The sequence below is a fragment of the Rhododendron vialii genome, chromosome 2a (assembly GCF_030253575.1).
Source record: "Rhododendron vialii isolate Sample 1 chromosome 2a, ASM3025357v1".
In the NCBI taxonomy this organism is placed as follows: Eukaryota; Viridiplantae; Streptophyta; class Magnoliopsida; order Ericales; family Ericaceae; genus Rhododendron; species Rhododendron vialii.
Window position 1 is genome coordinate 41,083,802 of NC_080558.1, and position 22,437 is coordinate 41,106,238.

At 37.8% G+C, this 22,437-nt stretch overlaps 3 protein-coding genes, 1 non-coding gene and 1 pseudogene across 7 annotated transcripts; 1 reads left to right on the plus strand and 4 right to left on the minus strand.

Moving 5' to 3' along the window:
- Nucleotides 1–1,531: 1,531 nt before the first annotated feature.
- On the minus strand, nucleotides 1,532–2,591 carry LOC131317541 (probable CCR4-associated factor 1 homolog 7; annotated as a pseudogene).
- Nucleotides 1,532–5,289, minus strand: LOC131317775 (pentatricopeptide repeat-containing protein At4g22760-like). 2 transcript variants are annotated; one of them, XR_009197406.1, is made up of 2 exons: nucleotides 2,930–5,270; nucleotides 1,532–2,860 (listed from the first exon to the last, which is right to left on the minus strand). XR_009197406.1 is itself a non-coding variant. In XM_058347402.1 (2 exons), the coding sequence occupies exon 2, from the start codon at nucleotides 4,719–4,721 to the stop codon at nucleotides 3,000–3,002; it is 1,722 nt and encodes a 573-aa protein (XP_058203385.1). In that variant the 5' UTR covers nucleotides 4,722–5,004; nucleotides 5,102–5,289; the 3' UTR covers nucleotides 1,532–2,999. The 2 variants fall into 2 exon arrangements, 1 of the variants encoding a protein (XP_058203385.1); XM_058347402.1 differs by having other exon boundaries at nucleotides 1,532–5,004; nucleotides 5,102–5,289.
- Nucleotides 5,290–11,080: 5,791 nt separating this feature from the next.
- Nucleotides 11,081–12,626, minus strand: LOC131317776 (probable CCR4-associated factor 1 homolog 7). 2 transcript variants are annotated; one of them, XM_058347403.1, is made up of 2 exons: nucleotides 12,358–12,626; nucleotides 11,081–12,146 (listed from the first exon to the last, which is right to left on the minus strand). In XM_058347403.1, exon 2 carries the CDS (start codon nucleotides 12,112–12,114, stop codon nucleotides 11,290–11,292), a length of 825 nt encoding a protein of 274 aa, XP_058203386.1. In that variant the 5' UTR covers nucleotides 12,115–12,146; nucleotides 12,358–12,626; the 3' UTR covers nucleotides 11,081–11,289. The 2 variants fall into 2 exon arrangements, with proteins under 2 accessions (XP_058203386.1, XP_058203388.1); XM_058347405.1 differs by having other exon boundaries at nucleotides 12,329–12,625.
- Nucleotides 12,627–14,158: 1,532 nt separating this feature from the next.
- TRNAT-AGU (transfer RNA threonine (anticodon AGU)) lies at nucleotides 14,159–14,232 on the plus strand. The gene has a single exon. It is a non-coding gene; the product is annotated as a tRNA-Thr (tRNA).
- Nucleotides 14,233–17,360: 3,128 nt separating this feature from the next.
- On the minus strand, nucleotides 17,361–21,592 carry LOC131317778 (F-box/kelch-repeat protein At3g06240-like). Of its 2 annotated transcripts, none has more exons than XR_009197407.1 (2): nucleotides 20,321–21,592; nucleotides 17,361–17,783 (listed from the first exon to the last, which is right to left on the minus strand). XR_009197407.1 is itself a non-coding variant. In XM_058347408.1 (2 exons), exons 1-2 carry the CDS (start codon nucleotides 20,948–20,950, stop codon nucleotides 17,742–17,744), a joined length of 426 nt encoding a protein of 141 aa, XP_058203391.1. In that variant the 5' UTR covers nucleotides 20,951–21,578; the 3' UTR covers nucleotides 17,361–17,741. The 2 variants fall into 2 exon arrangements, 1 of the variants encoding a protein (XP_058203391.1); XM_058347408.1 differs by having other exon boundaries at nucleotides 20,567–21,578.
- Between the last annotated feature and the right edge of the window lie 845 nt (nucleotides 21,593–22,437).

Sequence of the window (22,437 nt, forward strand, 5' to 3'; positions counted from 1 at the left end):
TGCAACAGTTACGTTAGCAACCCAATTCTTATTATCGTGGCCTGTGGGGAAGAACAAGAAGGCCTACCTTAGATGTACATGCATACCTCAACAAGGAAACACAGACAAGGGGTGGAGCAACCTGCAAATGTTAACAGAACATATCAATTGACCCCTGAATAAGTGCTCTGCCCGCTGAAAGCAAACTGTGTCCACACATCTTCTGATTTTGCAAATTGTCATCCTTAATCCAAATCCTCTATGCAATTGAACATTTCCATGTCCTTCTACCTGAATCCTTATCTTTGCAATTTAACTTTTCCATGTCCTTCTACCTGAATCCTTGGGTAAGGATACTCGGTGGCTTTTTTGCCTGATAAGTAGTAACTAAAGAAAAGCATCGAAGTGGATGCAACCATCATACGGTTTTAAACAGTGGTTTCAAACAATATCTTAGTACTTTTAGGGATCAATTCTTAGAACAAATCAAATGAAAAAACCCCAAGGTACCAGGCAGTGCAAGGATTCTCAAATGAGGGAGCCTGCTAAAGGATGTAGTGCAATGTGGTTTTAACTAAAACTACTACTATAATTGTTCTAAGAAAAAAAATTGAATACATATTATAAATCTCCTTCACCATCCTAAATGCAAAAACCAAAAATACCTAAGAAATTCCCTTTTTTCATAAATTAGCTTGTTAACCAAAGGAATTTTCAATTATTACGTGCCTTTGTGAATGTTGAGCACAGGCCTCTCACATTTATCTAAGCATAGAAACAGTGGAAATGTTCCAGTACGTGTGATAAACTTGCAGAATTAAGAAATATACTACTTGCGCACAAAATCTGGTTGCAAGTTAGAGAAAATGGTTGCTAAGGAAATATTACTAAATACGGAGAATCTTCAAAAACACTATAAAAGCCAATAAAAAGTCTTCCCAGCAACCTGATCATTTTGTCTTTTCTTTGTCGTGAAAATAACCTGATCATGGATCTCTAGCAGCCAAATTTATACCGATCCCAAATAAAACAAGAAACCCTCGAGAGATGAAGAAGTTTGAAGGAGTGCCATTCCCAAGGACAGGGAACATAAATTGTCAAGGTACACCATCTAACCACTTTCTCCATTTTAACCCACCATCTTTTCTCTTTTTAACGTAAATTAGAGAGATCCACCTTAGATGATTTTTTCTTTGTTTTGACAGGTAGAAAGTCCCAACTTACATGATCTTAAGCCATTTTCAACATCCAGCAAATGGTGCTTGAAGAATAAATGACTCCATGACAGATCAAATCCCTTATCAAGACTAGGTTTCTTAGAAAAGGTCATAGCATAGAGCCTCTAACGAAACTACCACTCCACTCCAAATCCCTCGAAGTCCCCACTCTATGAAACCACCAAATTTATGCAGTTGTATCAAGATAGCAATAGAAATGCGGACCTATCAATCTCTACAACTACTTTGAGTCTATTATGATGCAAAACACATGCTATTACCATGGCAAAACACCAAAACTGGAGACCATAGAATGAAAAACACAGGAAAAGAAGTTGCTAAACGTTAAGATTGTTATTGAAATGTGATAATTTACATCACTCAAGCTACAACACCCACTCAGGGTTGAGTTACACATAAAATCAGAAAAAAGTACAAAGCAATCAAGGAAAGTTAAGAAGCAACAACTTTCTGCCAATTGTATACAGATGGAAATGGGAAACTCATGCCTAACTGGTCAAACAAGCATTCAAAGGTTTGCCAATCATTTATTTTCCGAACCATTCTCAACACCAAGGCCGTACAGAACGCCTGCATATTTCTCCGTGGAGCCAATGAAGAAGTTGGTTGTCTTTCAACTTCTTAAATGCACAAGAAGTGAGTAAACTATCCAAACCAGCTTGATGGCAAATGCCAATCCTCTCAACCTCCAAAAGCTCCGCAAGCTTGTTCAACCCACCATGAAGACTATTGCAAAACTTCATCAATTGCTAGATATCGTACATCATCGGGAAGTACATATTCATAAGGTCAAAGAACCCAGCTTGCGTATCGGGTAAATCCCTGCAAGTCAATAACTTCAGCAAATACCCAAAATCATAGCCACTGTGAAACGTCACCCAATGCACATTATCATTCAAAACAATCCCCGAAGATATCAAAAGCTCGCCAAACCGGTTGGCATCGATACCCATCTCATTATTCTTCTTGAAATCGATCCCACACTGCCTCAACAGCTCAATCGAAGCATTCGCAAAAATATCCTCGCTCACGCTAAACTCGCGGATATCGCGAATCAAAGCAAACTCCTCATCAAGAGGAATTAGCTTGTTACATCTCGTATGATGGGAACATGAATCTCGTATGTATGTTATTGTATTCACGTTACTTTTTCTGTTACATCCAACTTGCCAAACAATCACATAACACAAACTAAAGAACATTGATAAATGGAATTGTTGACATATGCAAAATTCCTATTAGTACCGTTAGATCATGGAAGCAAATGCTTACCCAATGTCAGGTGGTCAATTGACAAACACAGAACATCTGATAAACTGCAATACAAAATGAGACACTGTCATCCCTCCCACATAACAGATCTTCCATCTCCATCTTATAGCAAGGACATCTAACATTAAGATTTCACAAACTCTTGAGGCAGTGTTTTGATGGAGGGATCTACAGAGAGAGAGGAAAAGGTAAAGGAAAATAGCAACTAAGATAATGAAGCGAAGAAGCAAAAACCCCTCCACACGTCCCTCTGGAAATAATCCCCAACATTTTCCTCCCCCGGAATATCCTGCCACAAATTCAGAATCCAATGGGATATATGAAAGTATAAGAGCTTTCATCCAACCAATGAATCAGATATGATTTACAGGCTTATAGCCTTTGTCATCTTGGATTTGACTCAACTCTACACCAAAATTGTGGTCAGGTGAAAATAGAACTATAGCAGTGCGACAGTGTCCCCATCCAACCAATGAACACTTGTAATTTACGCCCACCTTTTGATTTGACTCAATTTTGTTCCATCCAACTACAACCAGGAATCTTTTCCTGCAAACCCTCTCTCAAACTCTTGGCATCATCCCACCTCCCAACTGAGGCGTATATACTAGAAAGCAGAGACCGATAACCACTTACATCAGGCTCTAACTCAAAGCAGTGCTTAGCTGCAATCTCCCCTATCTTAAGATTACTATGCAAGCTGCAAGCAAGAAGCAAAGCTCCCCAAACCCCAGCATGTGGTTGCATTGGCATGCTTTTTATCAACTCATATGCTTCCTCCAATCGCCCCGCGCGCCCTAACATATCGACCATAATTCCATAATGGTCCGCCGAGAGCACAAGTTCATAATGCTTCTGCATCAAGTTAAAGCATTTGTAGCCTTCTTCAACCAAACCAAAATGGTTATAGGTGGATAATATCCCAGTGACAGTAATTAAATTTGGAGAAATTCGGGCCTCCATCATTTGTTCAAATAACGTGATGGCATCCTTTGCCCTACCGTTTAATCCACATCCCAGAATCATTGCAGAATAGGAAACCAAATCCTTCTTTTGCAAGAGTTGAAACAACTTGTATGCCTTATCAATGCTTCCGCACTTAGCGTACAAATCTATCAAGGCAGTAGCCAAATGGTCATCAATCTGAATTCCGAGTTGCTTCATATACGACTCGATCCAAGACCCGGATGTCATATCTCCCAATTGAGAACAAGCGGATAGAACACTAGCAAATGTCATTTTATCTGGCTGAATATTTACATTGGGCTGAATCATCTTGTTGAATAGCTGAAGAGCCGCCTTTGATCGGCTATTTTGAGCATAGCAAGCTATCATGGCATTGTACAACAGTAGATCTTTCTCACCCATCTGGGCAAAGAGATCCTTAGCAGATTCAACATCACCACATTTCGAGTACCCACTAATCATTGTAATCAACGAAACGTTATTTCTTCTAGGCATTGCATCAAAGAAACTCCGTGCCAATTCTATCTTCCCACTATCCAAATATCCACTAATCATCGCATTCCAAGAAGCTACATTTCTCTCTGGCATCTGGCGAAACAAAGCACATGCTTGCTCCATATCCCCTTCTCTCCCATATCCCGAAACCATCGAATTCCAAGAAATAACATCCTTCTCCGGCATCTCATCAAACATGCTACGCGCCACGGCCAAATTCCCCGACTTCACATACCCAAATAGTATTGAATTCCAAGAAACCACATTTTTCTCAAGCATTTCATCAAACACCTTCCGCGCAATCTCCACACACGCTACCTTTGAGTAGAAATTAACAAGAGCTGTTTGCACATAAACAACCTTACAAAACCCATGTTTATGAACTTGAGCATGAATTGAAACACCGCCAACCTTATACCCAATCCTACCACATGCCTTCAATGAAGAAGACAAGGAAAAAGTGTTTGGACACAAACCCAATCTTTGCATCTCTACATACATATTAAAAGCCTCTCTAAACTGATTGTGCAGGGAAAGGAACCTAATGGTACAAGACCATGAAAAAACATCTGGGTCTTGCATATGGGAGAGAATCAACCGGAGATATTGAGTTGTGGGTTGAGAGTAACTGAGTTGGGGTACGAGAAGTTGACGGATGAGTAAGGGTTGGAGATGGTTAAGACCGCTGGTGAGAATGAGTGCATGGATTTGGTTTGCTTGGTTGAGTGTTAATGGGTTATTCAACAAGGCTCCTAGCTTTAAAACCGCCATTTGGGAATGAGGCTACATTAATGGAGAACCTTTTTTTCCCTGTTCCAAATCACAAATCATGCATATATATGACCAAAAAAATTAGGAAAAAAACAACACAATTTCCCAATTCCAAATCACAAATCACGCACATATGACAAAAAATTGATAAAAAAACAAAAAAATCATGACTGTTACAGAATCACAGGTAAACTTTCTATCTCCAACGGTTATCGGAGACCTTCGTAACCAACCGATCCCCTTCTCTTTCGTGACCATTAGCCGGTCTAATCCTCACCACAACCTAACCAACCAGAAACCAATACAAAACATCAAATTCAAAATCATTTGAAGTAACTAGGGTTTCGAAAATGGTGCTACTTTTCCAATAAAAACCTTACCTAGAGAGGTGGATCAGCTGGAGCTGATACAACTTCTGTATGGGCAACAAATCTGGTGAATTTTTTTTTTTTGGGAGAGAGGTGTAATGGAGAGACGACAGTGCTTGATTATTTTGGAGAGAGAGGGATGTGGCGGAGGCCGGAGAGAGGCGGTGGTTGAGGAGCGGCTGAGAAGAACTTTTTGTATCGACTATTCGGCGGTATACTGAAGTAGTAAAAGTAATACTTAAATTATACACATACCCCTAAAATATATGATGTTAATAGATAGACCCCCAAAGTATTAATAATTATATTTTAACCCCAAGTTCGGGAGCCTAACTGAGCCGAATAATGTTAGGCTCAAGTTTGGCTGATTTATGGAACGAGCCAAAAATTAAGGTTTGGATTTAGTTCATTTAGTAGACGAGTCAAATTCGAACGAGTCATTACCGAGCCAAGTTTCGAACAGTTCGCAAACGACTCAGTTCATCTATAGCCCTAACCATAACATTTCAGTTTCTGAGGTTGACTCATAAACTCCCTCTGTGCCAATATAAGAGTGTATTTGATAGTTATGTCATTTTCAATTGTTTATATTAAATAATATATTATATATGTGTGATTTTAAAAATACTGTCGAATAGAACTAATTGAGCTTTATCAAACAACATTCATGTTGCATATAAAATTTATTACCAATTTGAAAATATAAATTATTCTTTATCCGATTAGAATAAAATGAGAGACCGTTAAATAAGAACGGAGACTTCATAATGAGATTAGAGGAACATGTTCCCCATTTCAATACAAAGTTCTAAAATTAGTCCTCACTCCTCACGCACATACATTTTAAATGACCAGTTCCTATGGATGAGTTCACGCTAATATTTTGTCTTCAGTATTTTTTTATTACTCCTACTACAACTTACTTTTTCTTAATTTTTGTCTAACTTTTCGTAATGTGAACCAAATTCGAAAAAATTAATATAAGATGATACTATGATACTATAGACAAAAAATATGAGTTGTTTGGTATTTTAGTGAACTTTTTTTTTTCTATTAGCCATAATTTTTTTTTAGACTTCTCTTATTGAGACGGATGATTAATCGTAAAACTAGAACATGAATTTAACAAAAATTCAGAAAAGACAACAAAAGAACCAAAACAAAAAATATCCAAAATATTAGCGTGAACTCACGCTTAATTTTTTTGGAATGATTTTAGCACAAACACTAAAAAACAAGTTTGGGAGTGCATTTATAAGGGGGTGGAGTGAAAATCTTTTTTGTTTTTCCCTTTTTGATTGCTAGTTGTGAGCCAACATTTTAGGCTTTCTCGCATGTACTTATGGGTTTCCAAATTTTTGTTGGAGAAAAAGAAGAAGACCGTGACCCCATGCATAGGACCGGACGGGATACAGCAACTTATACCTTGCCTCCTACCGCCCTTTGTGCTATTGATGTTTTGGTTTTGAGCTGACGGAGCAACATTGAAACATCTAACTAAGAAATTGGTCATGTAAGTTGTTTGCACCAAAAAACATGTGAATTGGACACTTACTTTATCCTTCCTTGCTCGGACACTAAACCCAACCAAATTTGAGTTCCACAACGGCAAGAACTTGGTATGTATCTTGTTTTGCCGCAGTCCTCCAGAAGTAGTGGCTTCTTTTGAATCACCTTGATATCCTGATCCATTCAAACTCCTAAGGAAATCTGGATGGCAAAGAAACAATCCCGACCGGCAGGAAAACAATGGACCATGATGGCCAACAACGAAAACCAAGTCCCTGACTATGAGAGCCTCTTTTAGGTCTATCTGAAATGTCCACCAGAATGGCATCTAGGTTCAGGGAGCCTCTTTTAAGTCCATCTGAAATGTCCACCGGAATGGCATCTAGCTTGAGAACCGAACAGCAAAAATCCAGAACTTGATCCACCACAAGGATAGTCAACCTTACTGATCAAAATCAATTGAGCTAGAAGGTGGAATTCACTTCGGACTTTTAAGTTAACTATCAAGAAAACTTCTCTATTTGAAGAAAGAAAATTTGCATCCTCAGTCCCCAGATCCTGCATTAAACGGGAAAATTTGAGAAAGCAATGATTGAAGAACATAACTAAAACACTAGGAAAAAACTAACTAGCATAAGAACATTACAGGTCAAACTTTGAACTGTTGAGGCCATCCAAAAACTATTGAGGTTAAACTTTAAACTACCTCCTCTAAGATAACGACAGTATGGTGAGCCTTACAAAAACTTGATAAAAGGTCCTTCAAACCAAAATACCGAATCAAGGGTGACACATTACAGGTCAAACTTTAAACTGTTGAGGCCATCCCATGTCCTATTCTTCCTCTGTGAGTATGAAACATCGATTCAAAGTCGACAAACAATGAAACAAACTGAAGCTTTCGGAATACCTGTTTGAACGGATCAATTACCCCAAACCTACAGTTAGCAAAGTGAAGGATTCTTAAGCGAACAACTAGGATATTTGCAATAGGCATAACCAAAATCCATCAAATTACCATCAAGAAATGGAGCAACATAAAGCCATGAGAAATTGGTTAATACGTCCATCTGGTATGAGGGAATCATTGACTTCAAAAACATACACTCTCAGGCAACAAGAAATAATTCTATTCCGATCAATCAAAAAAAAAAAAAGGCAACAAGAAATAATTCAAGCTAGGTGGACATTCAGAAATTCTATAAACGAAGTCATAACTTCACCATAACTAAATGGCAATTAATCGACAGTTAAAGCTGCAAAAAGGACACCGAATGCATCAAGAGTCGCTATAACCAGTCATCAATCAAAATAATCCAGACAATTTCTTCGTGAAGAGCTTTGTATATTTGGGTTTTCTGTGGTGAAATAGAGATAGAGGACGCTTGCTTTTAAGATGAAGCAGATAATCAATTTTTCAAAACGTGGGATGTTAAGCAAGATATTCCTTGCCACTGCTGGCTCGTTGAATAGCTACAAACATAGCTCCGCGATAGGTAGAGTAGTGCTGAGGAATGGCCCTGGGTACGCATAATGAAGCACTAATTCATGAGAATGAACACAGGTCTTACAATATGGCACAAGTATTTAGAACATCTCAAATATTCAACATGTGTGAATAATAGGACTACCTTGACTTTCTAAGGTTAGTGAACACTTACAAGTTAGATAATATGTCAAATTTTGTTCAAGTATAGCATAAAGAAAGAGTGCCTTGAGGAATATGATGGCAACTGGCATTGTGTTGTCTATGAAGCCTGAGGGGTACTCTGGTTATATCATGAAAACATGGTTAACAACTCAGAAATTGTAGAAGCTCACCATGTCTTTATGAAAACCGCAAGATGGTCTTCAAGTAATGAACCTTCCCGAAAGTAATCTTAAATGGCTCCTACAGTCCTACTTTTGTAGGAGACTTGATGCAAAAAGGTAGATTGAACCCTCCCCAGTGAACGTGTCCAGTTCAAAAGTCATTCAATTGCTTACATTGGTCCTAATGTCCAAGATAGCAGGTCAAAGATATTCTTAACACATCACAGAAAATATAATCATATTCTTCGATGACATGCTAATATGATCAAGGCAACCGGCGGAATTGAAACCTAGAGGAGGGGAAAAAGCATTATTGGAAAAGTACATCCTAACTAGGTTGGGACACATGACCATACTAATCATGTGCTCGCCAATCCTCAAACAGAGTTGCTAATGCACAAACCAAAAAAATGACCCAAAAACATGCCAAAATAGGTCAGGAAACAGTGGACATGGCATCACAAGAAAACAGGAAAAAAACAAAAATTGTAGCTTAGCATACTTGTAACCTTTAGCCTTTCACTTGATGCCTGGCAACCATCTCTGTTGATCCTTGTGGATGGAACATAGAAAGATAAGAGCTACTATGTGCTCCACCAACAGATAATGGAGACCTAGTCGTCCGTAAAAAGCAACAAAAGTGGGGGAAATGATGGCAAACATTGGAATTTCCAATAAAAGAGTTTTATCAAGAGAAATTTGTGAAACGACCAGGCATATCAGTGTTGCCACATATGTGTTCCGATTCAATACTGTCAACCAATCCAAGCATAACACTATACTGTCAAGCTATGTGTGCAATACTGATATTCCCGAAAAATCAATTACTACAGAGAATCAAAACTGAGGAAGTTCCAGTATACCAAAACACCTAGGAGCTCAACATGAATTATACATACCCGCCATTGGCATCAACCAATTAAAGCCGATAGTTAAACAACAAAATCCTGCATGCTGTAACTCATATGTATAGTCTCCAAGGACTGGAAACAGGAACATGCAGACTGGATACAAACAGAAAAGTACAGTAAAACAGCGATGACTATCTAAAGAAACAGCCAATTGAATTTGCAGTGCAACAGTTACATTAGCAACCTAATTCTTATTACCGTGGCCTGTGGGGAAGAACAAGAAGGCCTACCTTAGATGTACATGCACACCTCAACAAGGAAACACAGACAAGGGGTGGAGTAACCTGCAAATGTTAAGAGAACATATCAATTGACCCTAGAATAAGTGCTCTGCCCGCCGAAAGCAAACTGTGTCCTCACATCTTCTGATTTTGCAAATTGTCATCCTTAATCCAAATCCTCTTTGCAATTGAACGTTTCCATGTCCTTCTACCTGAATCCATGTCTTTGCAATTCAACTCGGTGGCTCTTTTGCCTGATAAGTAGTAACTAAAGAAACACATTGAAGTGGATGCAACCATCATACACAGGTTTTAAACATTAGTTTCAAACAATATCAAAGTACTTTTAAGGATGAAAAAACCAAGGTACCAGGCAGTGCAAGGATTCTCAAACGATGGAGCCTCCTAAAGGATGTAATGCAATGCGGTTTAACTGAAACTATACCATAATTGTTCTAAAATAAGAATTGAATACATATTATAAATCTCCTTCACCATCCTAAATGCAAAAACCAAAAGTACATAAGAAATCCCCTTTTTTCATAAATTAGCTTTTTAGCCAAAGGAATTTTCACTTACTACCTGCCTATGTGAATGTTGAGCACAGGCCTCTCACATTAATCTCAGCAGAGAAACAGTGGAAATGTTCTAGTACGTGCGTGATAAACTTGCAGCAATAAAAAAATATACTACGTGCGCGCAAAATCTAGTTGGAAGTTAGAGTAAATGGTTGGTAAGGAAATATTTCTAAATACGGAGAATGGAGCTTCTTCAAAAACACTATAAAAGACAATAAAATATCTTCCCAGTAAACTGATCATTTTGTCTTTTCTTTGTTGTGAAAATAACCTGATCTTGGATCTCTAGCCACAAAATTTATACCGATCCAGAATACATGAGACACAGCACAAGAGATGTTGATGGTCCAAGAAAATGGCCAAAGGAAATCCAAAAAGACAATTCTTCATATTATCAAGTTCAAAACTCGAGAGATGAAGAACTTATGGGAAAAAACAAGAAACACTTGAGAGATGAAGAAGTTGGAAGGAGTGCCATCCACCCAGACAGGGAACATAAATTGTAAAGATACACCATCTAACCACTTTCTCCATTTTAACCCACCATCCTTTCTCTTTTTAATGTACATTAGAAAGATCCACCTTGGATGATTTTTTCTTTGTTTCGACAGGTAGAAAGTCTCAACTTGCATGATCTTAAGCCATTTTCAACATACAGCAAATGGCGCTAGAAGAATAAATGACTCCATGACAGGTCAAATCCCTTATCAAGACTAGGTTTCTTAGAAAAGGTCGTAGCATAGAGCCTCTAACGAAACTAACCACTCCACTCCAAATCCCTCAAAGTCGCCACTCTATGAAACCACCAAATTTACGCAGTTGTGTCAAGATAGCAATAGAAATGTGCACCCATAAATCTCTGCAACTACTTTGAGTCTATTATGATGACAAAACACATGCTATTACCATGGCAAAACACCAAAACTGGAGACCATATAATGAAAATCATAGGAAAAGAAGTTGCTAAACGTTAAGATTGTTATTGAAATGTGATAATTTACATCACTCAAGCTACACCACCCACTCAGGGTTGAGTTACACATAAAATCAGAAAAAAGTACAAAGCAATCAAGGAAAGTTAAGAAGCAACAACTTTCTGCCAATTGTATACAGATGGAAATGGGAAACTCATGCCTAACTGGTCAAACAAGCATTCAAAGGTTTGCCAATCATTTATTTTCCGAACCATTCTCAACACCAAGGCCGTACAGAACGCCTGCATATTTCTCCGCGGAGCCGTTAAAGAAGTTGTCTTTCAACTTCTTAAATGCACAAGAAGTGAGTAAACTATCCGAACCTGCTTGATGGCAAATGCCAATCCTCTCAACCTCCAAAAGCTCCGCAAGCTTGTTCAACCCACCGTGAAGACTATTGCAAAACTTCATCAAATGCTTGATATCGTACAACACCGGGAAGTACATATTGATAAGGTCAAAGAACCCAGCTTGCGTATCAGGTAAATCCCTGCAAGTCAATAACTTCAGCAAATACCCAAAATCATAGCCACTGTGAAACGTCACCCAATGCACATTATCATTCAAAACAATCCCCGAAGACATCAAAAGCTCGCCAAACCGGCTGGCATCGATACCCATCTCATTATTCTTCTTGAAATCAATCCCACACTGCCTCAACATCTCAATCGAATCATTTGCGAAAATATCCTCGCTCACGCTAAACTCGCGGAAATTGAACTGCCAAACGCAGTACTTATCCGTCCCACAAGTGGGTAAGTTCCCATTCTCGTCCGAGAAAGTAAGACCCAACTGAATCAACTTCAACATGTCAACATTGTCCTTCAAGGTCTGGTAGTTATAGTCGTTAATATTCTTAAAAGCCCCTACCGGGCGAAGAACAACGCCTGGAAACTCCGTATCCATCGCGATAAATGGGTAATCATCAACGATATCGCGAATCAAAGCAAACTCCTCATCAAGATTTTCTTTCCACACCTCACGGATTTGAATCGAATCGCTCTTGGCCAACTCCGACATATTCGGTAATCAATCTTTGCAAACAAAGTCCTCTGCTCAAAAACCCTAGTTTAATTAGAACAGGATTTGCAGTAACTTTAAAACAGATCAAAACAAAACCCTAGTTGACTCGAGAAATTTTTTCGATGCAAGTTGAAACTTTTTCCGTCGTTATTTAACCGTTGAAAACTAGAAAACAAGCGCTAAAAACTTGAAATCAGTGGGAAAAACGTACGGATATAGAGTGATTTGACGAGATCTGACCTGGGTTGGTGGAATCTAGGGTTGAAACGAACAGATCTTGGAGTTTTGAGCAAGTTAAGGAGATTTGAACTGAGGGTTTTTGAGAGGATTTGTTGGGTCAATGTTTGCTGGTTGAAGGGGAAGCGTGTGTACCACATATGTATCTATATGTAGTCCATGATTGTAGAGAGAGAGAGAGATGGTGGAGAAGGTTAGAGAGAGAGAGAGAGACTGAAATCTACTCGAAGGAATGGAGTGAGGAAAGAGAAGAGGAAGTAAACGTTGGTGTGGAAGTGGTCGATACGGCAGCGTGTGTTATATGGTCGGATTAAAACGGTGACGTATGGGGGTGTCTTGTTTAGCAGCCCGGATTGACCTGGTAAAACATTTTCTCTCTCCTCAGAGGAAAGGAAAAGGAAAATCAGAGGAGAGAGCATTTGAGAGACGCAGAAATTATTTACTCTAGTAAATGAAAGAAAACTGATTTTTGCGCTTTATTTTTTATTAATGACACTTTAATTTTGACGTGAAAAAACTTCACGTTAAAATTGAAGTTCCATCAGTAAAAATTACGTCAAAATTGAAGCACCATCAGTAAAAAATAGAGCGCGAATATCAATTTTCTAAATGAAATTGTTAAAAGAAAAAGTGATTTTGGCACTTTACTTTTTATTTTTTATTCTATATAAAATTTTTAAATTACTCTTTATTTTGTTAGTGTTCATCTACTTTAGAGGGTATCATCTTAATTTCAAATAGAAAAAAGAAGAAAAAAATAGAGTGATAAAATCAATTCTTTTGTTAAAAATGATGAGTAATGGAATTATAAACAATTGTAGAAGTAAGGCTTAATTAAATTTTGCCTCCTTGTACTATCACACATTTTCAAATTTGTCTTGAGCTGCAAAAGACCACGTTTGACCACCTTACACTGTTCAAACCTTTCAATTACAAAAGCCTTGGTATATAAAAATAATAAGGGTAACCCTGCTCCGTTAAGCTTTTTACTTTTTAAGTACTTATTTTTTCTTTTATGAAACAAGTCATTCTTTTACAATATATTACATTTAATTCAAAAAATAAGTACTTATTTTTCTTAGCGGAACAGGGCTCGTAAACTACCCTTGTTGAGCTCACTATTTGCTTGTTTATTTTTTCCAAAAATCAAGAAACACAACTTTAAACACCATTATGTTTAGTGACGTTCGATGTATGTGAACTCTCGTTCATTGAATGGCTTTGAATGTTGGGCAGACACAACAAAAAGTTGGTACATGAAAAAATGGTGTCACTTGTGTTGTCATTTGTAAAAAAAAACTATCGAAACTATTATGATGTGTACAATTTTCTTATCAATCTATTCAACTACAAAACTATGATCATAAATGACCACATACATGCACATTGTGCATCAATATCAATCTTGATAGCAAAAATATAGAACCTAGTGTTAGTGTTCTCTATCACTATATAAAAGTCATAATCATTCAACGCTCTTTCTTTATGTATAATACCATTTTATATTAATAGAGCCTGGATGAGTGGATGTTAGATTTCAAAGGAAAACGTTGGACACGGCGATGGCCATCCTATATAGTTTTAAAAACTACTACAATTATAAAGAAAATTTGAAACTTGGATAGGACTCCGGACTCATCCGCCCTTGGTGAGACATAAACTCATCTCCCCGTGTCAATGGCAGCAAACATTCTTTTCACAGGTACTGTGTGCTTTGCTCTAAACTTATTTATTTTCTCTGTTATGTCCTTCTGTATTAAATTACGTTTATTTATGTTCTCTTTCAGATCCCCTAGGCACGAGAGCTTTCGTAGCTCAGTTGGTTAGAGCACCCGTTTAGTAAGCGGGAGGTCTTGAGTTCAACTCTCAACGAAAGCAAACTTTGCATTTTCCTCCTGCCTTGATTTGCATTTTTTTAGTCTCTCTTGCTCTGTTTGTTTTGTCATTTTGTGGGAAAATGAAAGAAAACTGGGCCAATTAAAAACATGATGCCATGGGGCTATGACAATCTGGACTCTACTTCCATATGATTGAATTTTTTTTTTTTAATACATCCTATCATTTGCGGGTTGGGTTGTTTCTCTATTTAACTCTACGTTATGAAAAACTGTTCATTTTATAAATTATGTTGAGAATATCAACCATGACAAAATTATGTTGATCGAAAATTGTCCAATCAAATTTTCTAACAGATTTTATCTAGAAAAAATAATAGCATCATACATTTGGTCATTCGTCCATGGATGAGGCTAATTAACACAAATTTTCTACATGAATCCCTTCTGTACTCAAAACATTGCTGGTATGCACCTCTGAACTCACCGCCGAAAGCAAAAGCCAGGAAAAATTAATGCAGATGAACTGCAATGGCGCTTGTATATCGCTGTAGAACAGGATTAGTTCTGCTTCAAGAGGAACATACCCATGGATGAGGCTAATTAACACAATTTGTAAGGAAACAAAATCGAAAAGCCAAATACAAAGCAAAAACTTGTAAGAGACTACAAAAAATGTAATTCTATTCATACTGCTTCCCCTTCAAATTGTATAGGAAGGTAACAATTTAACCAACTCTGAGTTGATTCAACATAGTAGTTATAGTACGTTGTGGCATGGCTGGTCTACGCAGGACTGAGAAAGCGGGCCCCTAGTCCGGGTTCTCCAATAGATTGACCTGCAATAATACCTACAGCTTCACCCAATTCGACTAAGTCACCATGAGTAGTACTCCAGCCATAACATAATCGACAGATTTTTTCTGTATCTATCTATTCTATTTGTCATATCTTTCTATTTGTATTTTGTCCGAATCTATTTAGTTTCTCACTTAGGTTTTGTTCTTGGGAATCTTATCTCTTTCTCTTTTTTGATTTTGAGGGTAGGTGGCGGGCAAGCACTTCCTCTTCCGGCCCCTTCCGGCCCATCCAGCTTGTCCCGTGGAAGGAGGATTCCTTCGTGATAGGGGTTCTCTTGGAACCATTTTCAGAAACGGAAGCTAAACTTATTAGTTGGCACTTATAGTCTATAGAGAGCCTTTCTTGTTGTTCTTTCTCTTCCCACTGCGGGAGTCAATCGATAACAACAGAAAATCTGTCCGACACTATATTGATCTGTTTTTATCAGCAAACATCTTGAAACTCCTTTACACACTAGTATCATGTAGATCAATATGTACTATATGTGGATTCCATTGGCAAAAAATTTCAAGCATGCAGTGTTACTATATTATGTAGCATTATGGGCATTTGCCATAAGCATGGCAACTTTTCCTTATAGCTAGTGCTCCCAAAAGTCTTTTTCACTTGTCCTGTTTTGATTCTTCATCTGGTATTCATGTAATTCAGATCCTTGCGTGCGGTTCCGAACATACTCATACGGCTATCTGCCAACCCTGCTCTCTTTTTACTGGTGGTTGATGTGAGAACACATTGAAAGAGTTGTCCCACATTGGGCAAATATTCGTCGAACAAAGGGCGCAAATCGATATCGAGATCCACCGGAGAGCCGATGGTAAGTAGCCCTCCACAGGTCGAACCACAAAAATAAAAGAAAAGGACTGGAAAACGCGGATTTGTGAGAGTTCCATCCTATTTCAACTCATTGAAATCCTTGCCTTTCAGTTCTTTCAAGTTTAGGGAACCGTTTCAGTTTCACCCAAACATGCTGACGTGTGAGTATCCCTATATTAACGGGATTCCAAGATATCGCAGTCCACAGAAAACAGAGCTCTTCCCTGATTCAATTTTCCTTTCATCAGAGAATCCACGGTCCAGATTTCTGGGATTTACATAAATCCCACATTAATCACTCCACTGGGTATTTCAACCCAGTCCAAATTCCTATAATTAAGGAAACTTGAGCTGTAAGTAGTTCCTAATATCCGAAAACTTCACTCCCAAGTAGCCTCTCACCTATTTCTTCCCAATATATAACTAACTACGTTCAACCATATACTGTATTTTACCAAGAATTCTCATTGTCACAAAACGAAAAAACAGAAAAGGTTCTTCCCTATACCATCGTCTGTTACTCAATCTGTTCTTGAAATTCATAGTGTTGCTGTTGTTGAAGAAAGAGAAGAAGAATGGAGGACGAGTGGACAATCTGTCATTTGATTGTGCTTCTCTTACTGTCAGATCTTGTTTTCTTTTCTTCCCTTTTGGAAAGCAAAGTTTTCATTTGGACTTGAGCATGAAAGGTTATTTGAGCTTGTCCGTAACAGTGATAACACCAACTACTAATAAACCCTTCAGCAGATCGGATGATAGTAACGATTGGTATTTCCAAAAAAACTAAAGCTTGTCCATAACTAAAACTGTTGAACACTTGCATATATCAATATCAGAGAACAATTTTTAGCCATATAAGGAGAAAACATAAGGGGCATACCGGAATCCATGCATTTTCTTTCTGATAAATAACTGGTATTTCATTGAGTGAAACTGTCGGAAATTACAACTGAATACTCTAGCTCGCTAATATTTCAAAGCCTCTATTTCAATATCCTCGATCAAAATATTTACCATTACAAGAGCCAAACAAATGAAATTGCTACCGACAGCTTGTTGGAATTCTCTGAATCATCCTAAAGGACAATCTCATAACATAGTGAATCGATCAGTTTTATGATTTGTTGTTTTCGAGTGGTGGATATGTGCAATTCTAGGTCTCATTCAGCCAGCAAGTCTTGAAAAAAACAAGAAGCAGCAATAGTACTCCAACACAACAGTGGCCATTTGCAAATTAGCTCTCAACACTCTTTCAGGATTACAAAAATTAAGACAATGAGACCATAATTCTGCAATGATATGATAATGCATGACGTGCATAATTTTGAGATATATGATAAAAGAAATCCAAAGAAACGAACCACCATAACATCAACACTTCATACGCAGAAACATTTGGAAACTACACTTCAAAAGAAACATGAAAACATTATGTAATGTATCTACTGTTCCACCGTAACAAGGGAACATATGTGGAATTTGAAAATACACAAGAAATGCGAAGACCATAACACAAGTCATTATTTATAGTTCCATGAAGAGTAGTAGTCTAGAAAGGAACAACCATCTCTCCTTTTCGACAATGCATGAACATCATTGATATAAGAGTAAATCTAGAGGTTCAAGTACATCCCAAAGAAGAAATCTACCAGCAGCAACTAACAAAACATTCACATGGAATAACAAACAACAATACCACAATAAAGCAGCTCCTAGCCCAAAAATGAAACCGAAGTTACAAAAGTACAAAAAGAGAGGCTTTAGATGGAATCAAGCCCCAGAAGTGTCTTCAAATGGGCTAGGAGATGAAGTGCTAAAGAGCATATCTAGCTAGATCATGGTTCCCCTGCAAAATGTTGAGAGTATTGCTCCACATGGTTAATTTGCTGGACTAGAGCCTGGATGTTCCTTCCCTGTCAGCTGCAACATAAATTTGAACCATTAGTGAGTAAGTGTACGCATATGAAGAATACTAACGGGTCCTCTGTATAGCGAGAAAAGATGAGAGAGAAAATAAGATTGTGGTTTCCTCTAAAAGTTCATCTTTCTTTTTCCAATTCTCATCATTTCTCACCATTTCTCATCTCTTTTAAAAATCCAAATAAATTACAAGATTCTCCTTCCTTTTCTTTACTCACCCTTTTCTCATCATCCAAAGGGGCTATAAAAGCAATGAGTATTAGTGGATGGAAAAAGAGATGGCAAGAAGCTCGGTGCATAGAGAAGAGTTAAAGCAAGAACTAGAAAGCTAAAACTCGAGCACTAATTCAAGACTTCAAGTTGTTATTGTTTAAATGGATCAGCCAACGCAACAACAAATCAGTGACATTCAATGGGACTGTAACATCAAATCTAAAGGTGAAGGAAGTGCCACACTAAATAAGTTGAGATAAATTGCTAAGTGGCTTACATAGATATTGTACCTACCATAGAGCAATGGGAGGAATGAGAAGAGATGGAAAGGGGGGCTGGAAAGTCATTGCAACACCCTTACTAATTCTAAGAATGCCATCTTCTTGGGGTGATGTGGTTCAAATAATTGTACACAAACTTCGGTACAATCAAGGATATTGGAGAGTCTGGGGTGTCAAGGCAAATGAGTTTCATGGATCAAAGAATGCATATCAACTGCAGCTCCTCAACAACTGAGGAGTTCCCAATGCATAGAGGATTATGGCGAAAAAGGTAATCCCCTTTCTCCTCTCTTATTTTATGTTGTTGTCAGCTCAAAAACTAAGACTACGTAACGTATAGGACAACTACTCATGTATTCACAACTACTCATGTATTCACTACTACTTGTACTTTGATGCTCATTAGAAACGCCATATTCTCTATTTCATGGAAGTTCGGATAAGTGACGGAAGAATATCCAAAAGGCATTCGATACTTCAAGGACAAAGAAAATTAATTTAAATTTAAAAATGACTGATTCATTCAAGGAGTATTAGATAAGTGCCAGTGGACATCCACAGAGTATCCGTATCCTATATCTTTTATGGACATGACACGGATGCGACACCCATCTCTATGTACTCATGCAGTCATGCTTCATAGGTCATATAGACTCCAACCTTCTAGAGTGGGCCCTAGCCACTTGAGTATGATCAAGGATATAATCTAAATTCAACATACATCACTAAACAAGGAAAATTGCTTTTCCCACCCCCCCTGACACCACACCCCTCCCGGTCCCACACCCTTTTTCCGCTTTTACCCTCCCTCAGCCCTTTTAATTACCTTCCTCCGCCATTTTAATTCCCTGAGCCCTGCTGCCTCTAAACGGCAACGTTTGGGTTAAAAAAAATATCCTCACCATCAATTTGCAATCCTATGGAGCAGAAACGTAATTATGAGAGCTCTAGAGACAAAATTTGATTATGTCTCTTTAGAATAATATGATCAAAATAAAAAGATCTTCACACCCGTTCAAACGCATTAAAAATTGAAGTATTTAATTTTTTAACCATATTTTTTAATATATAAACAGTCTAAAAAAAACTTAAGTGCTCAAATTTTCGCTCCGTTTGAATCGGTGCAAAAATCTTGTTATTCTGATTATATTGACAAGATCTTTGCACCGATTCAAACGGAGTGAAAATTTAAGCACTTAATTTTTTTAGACCGTTTATATATATTAAAAAATATGGTTAAAAAATTAAGTGCTTCAATTTTTAATGCGTTTGGACTGGTGTGAAGATTTTTTTATTCTGATCATATTATTTTAATTTATTTCTTTACTTAATTACTCGTATTTTTTTAAGGCCATTCAACAAAACACCGTAAGACTTATTTTTTAGTTTTAAAACTTTCTTAGGATGTCCATTGAAAGGCCTTGGAACCAAAAATTTATTACGACCATTTAAGATGAAATGATCAGAAAAATAACATCTTTGCACTGGTTCAAACGGATTGAAAATTGAAACACTTATTTTTGTAATTATATTTTTTAATCTATAAAGGACAAAAAAAGAAAAATAAAACAGTCGTATAAATATGATCAATTGAAACACTTTTTTTTCTTAATTACTTTACAAAGCTTAAAATTAGACTTGAACCTATTATTAAAGAAAAAAAATTCAAACTAAAAAGAAAGAAAATGAAATAAAATGAAAAAAAAAATCAAACTGTAAAGTAAAGGAAAAAAAGAAAGAAAGAAACGGTAAAGAAAGAAAGAAAAGGAAGAGAGAGAGAGAGAGGCGGGGGGTAATTCCGGAAAAAGGGATGTGGGGCCGGGGGGTGTGTGTGTCAGGGGAGGGGGGAATAGCAGCTCTCCTAAACAAGGCCCTATATAACTCTGACTGCCAAATCTATGCAAGTATCAATAAGGGATATGTGGATTTGCAACCTCCGAAAACCTTTAAATATAGAAGCTGATGTGACATACAGTATATACAATTAATCAATTATTAATCAACAAAAGAAGGGACAGAGTCATTTCTATGTCGGAAATATACTTGATAACCCTTTGAACTTTCATCTAAAGAAGCTTCACAGTATTTCAGAATCTGTCCTCTGTGATTCGGAGAAACCAGCGTCTCAATGTAGTTGTCCCGAACTTCATCCCTTTAGAATCTCTCCGTTAACATCTACTATCTGTCCATAAGATTTCAACACAAGTTTGCCTTCTGATGACAAACACAACACACGCCCTACAGACATCACAGATTAGCAATCATAAATTTAGTCCACGAGTCCCTTACCCCGTATTTCTTCATCATCCAAACTCCAGTTTTGTTGCTTCCATCCGGCCGAACAACCAAACAGAGACAACCCCCAAGAACCTCCATGTGATAACCCTCAAACTCATAATAATAACCAGAATTATCATACGAAGCAGGCAGCATGATTTTCCTGAAAACCTCACGTGACATATCGAAAGCAACAACAAACAGATCAAGACAAAGCCAATGGAGACGCTCATTAAAGTAAAACCCATCATGACTTTCCGGATAGATATAATCTGGAACTTGAATTATCCTCCAAGAATCAGTTTTCAGTGAATACACAGCCACATCAGCAGTATCACCTTCGAAGTCAAACTCAAAGCAAAGGAAAAGGAGCATCAGAACCTTGTAATCATCCATCGACGAGTCGTAACCCAAACCACGTAGAAGATACTTGTCCCCCTCATCCAAAGATACGTGAGAAAAAGGAGATTCGGGCAGTTTCTTACATTCTCCAGTGAATGGGTTGAACAAGAAATTGGAATTGTCTTGATCAGAAATCAGAACGAGGCCATTGCAAGACCCCGAGACCGAGATCCACTCATACGTGTAACGTGTCTTTCTTCTTTCTTCTCGAACTGCTTGCCGGAAAACCAAGCTTTCTGGCGCTGGGATTTTCTTGGACGAAATCGACGGAGTAGAGAGCGCGAAAGGGGGAAATGAGAAGGGTTTTTTGGGGTTTGTGGGTGGTGTTGGTTATGTGGAAGTGGGTTTGGGCGAAATGAGGGGAAGAGATTAGGGTATTTCAAAAGGGGGATACAGACTTGAATCGGCAGAGAGATTTCAGCGGTAGGAGAGAGAGTACGTGGTCGATCATTTCCGGTGGAAGTCGACTCCAGAGGGAGAAATCCATGGCCCCACCGTCATCGGTCTTCTTCATCTTTACAACTGGTTTGGAATTTCAGATGCTTTTAGGGTTTTTGTGAGAATCCCTCCATTTCGTAGTGTAGAGAGAGAGAGAGAGAGAGAGAGAGAGACCATCTCTGATTCTCTGCTCCAGTAGTAAAATTGGCTCCGTACTTGAGAAATTTTGGGGTGCCAGTGGGTACACGTCACCCGGCCGACGTGTTGCCTGTGAAACATATCCGGACCGTCAAAAAGTGTATTAGACGGTTCATATTGAAACGCTCTCTCCTCTTTCCCTCTTCAAATTCGAGCCGTCCAAAATCGAAATGAACGGCTAGGATACGCTGAGCGGGCACCATAGGGTATTTGCTTAGCACTAAAAATCTTCTCTCCCCCTTCTATTGTTTGATTGGAAGAAAAAAAGAGAAGAAAATAAAAGTTTCAAGTTTAGTAAATAGTTAAATTTTCTTCCATTTTCATTTCCTTAAGTTTCAAACAGAGTATTAGGGAAAACAAAATAGAGGGAAAAAAAAAGATAAAAATTTATCATTCACAAAACTTGAAATTGTTATTTTCTTTTCTCTCTTTCTCTTCCAACCAAACAGTAAAAGGGTTTTTTTATTTTTATTTTCCTTTCTTTTCTATTCCTTTCCTAAGTTCCAAACAGAGCTTTAAACTCATATTATAACTAGAGTATAAAACTCTAAAAATCTGAGTAAAAACACCCAAATGAGATTTTGCCAGGGTCCCATACACTTTCATGGATAGTTGACCTTTTGGGCAAAATCTTCAATAAAATCTCTCTCTCTCTCTCTCTCCCTCCTCGTTACTCTAAAAAATTTCCCTTAAAACTCCAATCGAATAGGGAACATTTCCGAACCCAAATCATTTACCCAAAACTCATATTGTGGTTTGCTTAACCATAAAGATGGTCGCCTACGACATTACATGCAATTTTCGAACTTAAAATGATGTATTCATTAGGATTATTTTTCGAATTT